This window comes from Corvus brachyrhynchos, unplaced genomic scaffold (assembly GCF_000691975.1).
Source record: "Corvus brachyrhynchos isolate BGI_N302 unplaced genomic scaffold, ASM69197v1 scaffold103, whole genome shotgun sequence".
NCBI classification, from domain to species: domain Eukaryota; kingdom Metazoa; phylum Chordata; class Aves; order Passeriformes; family Corvidae; genus Corvus; species Corvus brachyrhynchos.
In genome coordinates, this window is record NW_008237436.1 from 5,844,662 (window position 1) to 5,851,048 (window position 6,387).

Genomic DNA, 6,387 nt, shown 5'->3' on the forward strand with positions numbered 1-6,387 from the left:
GAATGCCACTTCTCCATACACCTCCCTTTGACCAACTTCTGTCAAATGCCACTGACTCCAGAAATGTATTTCCCAGTATTCAACAGCTGCTGGAAAGCAACATAAACTGGAATCAGTGAAGTATGAGCAGTAGTAGCCTCTGCTTCTCCTTACCCAAAGACAGATGGCAGAACAAATCTTTTCTTCATAGGCCGAGCTGCTTCAACTTTCCAGTGCCAATGCAGGACTGATGGCCTTACACTAGATGTCTCCAGGGTTTGTGCATCTCTTCTCCAGGACTCCTCTGACAAAGGGCTGAGGAATCCCAGAAGTCCTCATGAAACACACCTGTAAGTATTTTGAGTTTGGCAAGGAAGGAAGGTTTTGCGTTTTACCTGTTAACACTGTGCTTTTAGACAAGTTGATGATGACCTTGTCTTTGCTTCTACCAGTTACGATTTCGTGGATCTGGTCTACTAATACACATTTTCATGAACTAACTTTTCTGCTCATTTCATTTGCTATCCACAGAGCTCTGAGCAGCAGTTACCTTCTTCTCAGTAGTTTACACCTTGCAAGGTAACATATCAGTCCTGGATATAATTTCTGAAGGCCTTCAGGATTTACTTTTTTCCAGGATCAGTTACACTTGATAGCATTTTGCTGGAGTATGATACTCAACTGAGCACAGTTAAGTTTTCTTAACTTTTTCTTTCATTTTATCCCCCACATCTATATGCAATACCCAGCTGTTGGGCCAGTTCAGAAGCACCAGAACAGTGTAACAGGGCATAAAAATATTAAAGAGGTGAGAGTAGTGGCAGCTTGCAGCTGCTGTTCAGTCCGTTGTGCCTGCAGAACTGAACAGCAAAGACTTACTGGGAGTTTGCCTTTGGGGGGCTTTATACTTTCCTTACAGCCACACACACCAGCCGTACACTAGCCTATTCCAAACCCTACAGCAGCAGCTTTGTGACAAATGGGACTACTACCAGTCTAGGGATAAATTCAGTGACATAAAAGTCCCTGGAGATGCATTACATACAAAGAAATCATCCCTGAGAGCACGATATCCTGAGCTGCAGAAGAAGTACCTTGAAGAAGGTACGACAGAGCGTATTCAGAAACAAAGATATTCAGCAAAGCACTTCTTAGGCACCGGGCATGGGCCACTGATGGAGACAGGGCACTACACTTTGACCTAGTATAGGTGTTCTCAGGTACCACTGCAGTCTTCAGAAAGTACTTCAACAGCCTCAGTTCAGGATATCACCATGCCAATCCCTACATCCCTGTGTCCCTCTGCCTAAAGCCTTCTTGACAATCCTTTCCTCCTACAGCTTTAACAGAACCCTGGCCTAGCCAGACACCATTAATCTGCAACTGCACTGAAGAACAGGCCACCCTTGGCTATCCCATCTCCTGGCAGGTCTCGGGCATCAGGCTTTAGCAAACTGCATCCCGAGCTGATCATCACAGCCAGCTGAACAGGACCACTACCCTTTTACAAACAAGGAATAAGAAGGAGCCACACTCAGGAGCAGACGCCCATACACTCTCCTGGCAGGTATTCCAGACTGAACAAGTGGCAGCAAAATTGTACAGGGACACCTGATTATCTCTCTGAAGAAATCAGCTTGGAATCAGCTTGGAAATTCTCAGTATCTGGATGCATGCAACACTTCATGGTGCTAACTATGTGCATTGGCCACATGGTTAGGCTGACAGGGTCAAAGCACAGTGGATCAGTACAGCTATAGCCAATCTGGGGGATTAAACCAATTAAGCTACTTTAACAGAAAGGGTACAAACTGCATCCCTAGAAGAAATACTGAGTAAAACATACAGAAAACCCCAACCTGTTTGGAAACATAAAGGAGTAACTTTTTTATCAGCAAGGCACTATTTTAATCTCTTCAGAGCTACTAAAACAAACAGATAACTGAGCTGAGAACTTCATGAACAGTGCAAGCTTATCTCTTGCTACTGCTGATGGAGGAAGCCAAACCTTATCTACAAGTGCGTTTAGTGCAGTCAACTGGTGCACTACTTGCGTGAACATCCCTAGATCCAACAGCTTCTTATCAAAGTCATATACACTATGTCATGATGAATGACTCTCCTCAGCATGTTATTACTTCTCTAATTACAATTACATGCATTACATTCCATGACAATCTAGCTGTAAAATCTGGAATACTGCATTGAAGAATCAACGCTGTATTTAAGATTTAAATACTGTGATTCTTTTCCCAGTTACTATACAAATCAGCCCCTGGGTTTTAGGGTTTTTTTAGTATTAAAAAGTAACCCTCTCCCAAAACTGGATTATACATTTGAGTTCAATGAGTTCATTTTTGGCTACAATTTACAGATGAATTGTCTACTAAAGGATAGTTTGTTATTTTATTAGTACAAAGCTTTAGGTTTCCTTGTCAGGTTATGAATTCTTTTCACTTAAAACAGAGTCCAACCCAGGAACATGTAGCTAGTATGTAAGTACATGCACAATGAAGACAACTGGCATTTTAAAGACTCATGAGGTTCCAACCCAAACTTTGCAATTCCATCTATTATAAGAACATATTCCCAATTTTCCAATTGCTTTGTCTCCAACACATTCAGACAAGCAATTTCACGCAGACAGAATTTACCTGCACTTCTTTCTTATTTAGACTGGAATTTTTGCCCAAATTAACATGTGGATGAAGATGAATTATTTAAACATGAAACACATAAAAAGGTAGAGACTTCTCTCACACAATAAATATAAGATTTATTTTGGCATCAGCTGTAGCATTCATTTCCTTTCGGCACAACTTACCAACCCATAGCTCCCATTGTTTCAGCTCTAGTTCTCCCACGTTTTGCCTCTTTAAGTAACTCTTCCACAGCCTTCCTAAGAAAGAGAAAAAGAAAAAGGTCACCACTTGTGGAACACAGGAAGATGCCACTTTATGCACTTAGGCAAATAAAGCAGATAGCTTTATTCACTGTAGTGAATTAAGCAATAAAGAAGCTACCAAAATCACCTTGACTTTAAGATAATTCAGATTCCTATGCACCAAGATTAAGAGACACATTCTGAAGTACTGAAACTAACAAAAGTTGTTGCAAATACAAAAACTGTAATACTGAATGAAGAACAGGACTTGGCACACTTCAAATCCTTTTTAAGCACACTTCTGACTGTGAGGACAAGTTGCATGTCCCGTCATACCACAGGCACTCATGCAAACAGAGTATCTCCCAGGTAAGCTATCATCTCTGGGCGATACCTGCTCCAAGATGCCAAGCACAGCATCAGCAACCTCACCAGCTACTACTGCCTTCCCACTAAGAGAAGAAATGTGTGTGGGATGGCTACTTGCAAGAACACCAAAAAAAAAGGTGAAAAACACAGGCTGTACCACTGGAATGTGACAGATGTTGCATTCACAGATCTTCATGAAATTACAGCAAAATTTATTTTTTTTCTCCAGACCCAGAACTTGCTATCTGAGCATCCTGAGCTAGGTTATAGTGATAACAACAGGAACACATGGCATTTATAGAAGCTTGTCCTGAGCCTTCAAATAGCAATGTCAGACAAAGGTGAGGAAAAAGGAGAAGAAAGTGTCTGACTTTTAATAACCAGTTACCAAACTTGGTGATTCTCTTTCTGAGAAAAGTCTGTCATTATTATGGTACTATAAAATCTGTCACAATTTATAATTGAAATAATAAACCAAAGAATCTGAGCTACAAAGCACTAATAAAACACACACATAGGTATTTAAAACAGCTATGATTCAGTCTTAGGGAAAAGATCATAATAAATTAATATGGTGACACCAATTCTATTAACTTAGGTAGGAATTACACACCTTTAAGTATTTGAGACTTTTTTTGTTATATCAAAGCTCAGACTGACCTGGCATCCATCTTAGTAGCCTTCTAGGTCCACACCTTCATTATCAACATTGTTTCCTAATATTGTTCTTTCAACATCACCCTTTTTCACTGCGCCTTTACAAAGCCCTTTCAGCTTGCATGGACAAATGAAATGCAATGCTCAGATCCTCTTTGAAATCGTATGTTTCCACTCACTGAACTTATATCCTCTACACAAGTAAGCCAAAAGCTACGCAAACAAGTTTTTAAAATTTGCTTTTAGAGGCCTCGCAGGACTCCACATTCCTCACTCTCTTCATTTTTACAGCTTGGTTACAATACAAACAGTTCCATGGCTGCCAGCTTCAATTCTAAGGGCAGCAGCATGAGCAAAGGGAATACAGCATGCAACTTTCACATGAGAACCATCCAAACACTGGGGGACTGACGGGAGGGAAAATTAGGGACAGGGGCACATTTAAGAATCCTGTCATCATTCTGACATCTTTTATAGCAAGCACCACTTAAAACTTGCTGTGGCAATTATTTTTGGGCAATCAAGCTACAGAATTACAGCAACATGAAGATACAAGCAGTGATATTTTTATCTTCAAGAGTATGGTACAAGACCTATTTACATTTCTGAGGGATTAGACTTTTTCCTCTTTCTATATTCCAAGGTTACAGGCAAAGCTCCCATTGCATATACCCTAATAACCAGTATCATTAATGCATGTGTCAAAAGAATAATGTTAAAGGCTCCTAGTCAGGCAAAATGAGAAGTACTTTCTATTCCTCACTCAGGGGAAGAGCTTCATCTTTTTTTTCCAAAAGGTTAAATGAATAGACTGAAAAAATGAATAAATAATAATAAATAATATTATTATAATATAATGTAATAAAGAGGCATGTCTGATAGTTACAGGCAATGAAAACACCATGTTATTACAGAGACCACCCAATGTCTGTGATTACAGATGACTGTCAGAAGAAGACGTATCATGCTGGATCCGACAACCGAGAGGCCAGACAGTCACAGCCCCACGTCCAGGTCCAACCAGTAGCAAGGCTGAAAAATCTGCTCCTAAGAGGCAGATACACACACCACGCACTTACACTGCTGGCCACATCAATCACAGACAGACACACAGAGTGCTCACACCGACAGCTTCATCCTGCTCTTCTCTCCAGCTGGGTGTGGGAGCCCAAGACATCAGCCCAACTGCACGGCTGGTACAGACCACCACGCAAGGCTGACTGGGACACCCTGGTCCCCCAATATCCAACTCCACTGCGGTCTTGCCTGTGAAGACACAGGCATACATACACATCTCACCCCCGACCCTACAGTCTCTCCAGCTGCTGACCAGGACTCCCTGGTGGCCCCAACAGCTAGCTCCTCCTGGCTCTTGGAGATACAAGCTTACACACCAGCTCTCTCCTTATTCACCCACTTACCAGCTACTCCAGCTTGATCTTCACCAGCAGCCACTTGGTCCCATACTTGCTCCAGTACTACAACACAGATAAACAAGTCCCCAATTCCACTTCAGGGACTAACATTTGGTTTTACTCCCTCCATGAAATGTCCCCAGTTGGTCTGGAGACCAGGAGTGCCCCAGGCCTCCAGCCCAGGGTCCAAGCCCAACTACTGGCATCCAAACCTTCACATGTTCCAGTTGCTGGCACCATGGACACATGGTCCCTCTGACCCACAGTCTGACTGTAGCTGCTAGCGCTGAGATGTACACCTTCTCCCCTCAGAGGCCCTCACCCAAGAGAGAATTAGAAAGGAATTTAACTGGCAGACAGGACAGGCTGTGATGATTAGGCATAGGGCATGGCCAGACAGGAGTACCAACCAGCAGCCTATACACATATGACCAGACCTTTTTATCCCCTTATTCCTCTATTTTCCCACTCTTACTTCTCCCCAAATCACTTGAACTTCCCGCTTTCCCTGTCTTTGGTTCCTCCCCTACACATCCCAAAATAATCCATGAGTTAATCAACACATACAGGTAACCAGGGCGTGGATTTCTTTCCTTACCTCACTAACAAGGCCGGGCGGCATGGACGTGTGGGGATACAGGCTCTGTTAGGCTCAGTATATCCTGGTGGCCAGGGGAGCCCACTGCCCGCCCCAGTTTACCAGAGGGCCTCGCACACGTGCAGTTCATCACCTTTGCTGTACTTTATGTCATCTCTCGGCTTTTGATCTCTCTCTCCCAGCAGGAGGCTCAAGCCTGTCTGTGAAAATGCCTCTTAAGTCTCTGGTAACATTTATGTTATCTCTACAGCTCTGTCAAACCAGACAGAGTATAACCAGCAGTAGGCATAATATGTGAAGTTTTCCCACACTGATATTCTTAGCATTCCCAGCTGCAACATCACTTGAGCAAACTATTCCCTCCCCTTGCCAAATCTTCCATTTTTGACCCTTTCCTCCCAACGTGCCATATGTGATCACAAACTGCTTTTCTTCTGCATCCCACAACCCCTCCCACAACCCTATGCAGCAATGCCCTTGAGTCC

General features: G+C 42.8%; 1 protein-coding gene across 1 annotated transcript in view; it reads right to left on the reverse strand.

Annotated features, from left to right (window-relative positions):
* The window catches only part of POLR1D (RNA polymerase I subunit D), a 9,586-nt gene extending 6,683 nt beyond the window's left edge, over nt 1–2,903 (reverse strand). The window contains exon 1 of the mRNA XM_008631461.2: nt 2,804–2,903. Coding sequence (XP_008629683.1) covers nt 2,804–2,820 — 17 coding nt within the window. The 5' untranslated portion in view covers nt 2,821–2,903. The remainder of the gene's footprint in view (nt 1–2,803) is intronic.
* Nucleotides 2,904–6,387: the final 3,484 nt, after the last annotated feature.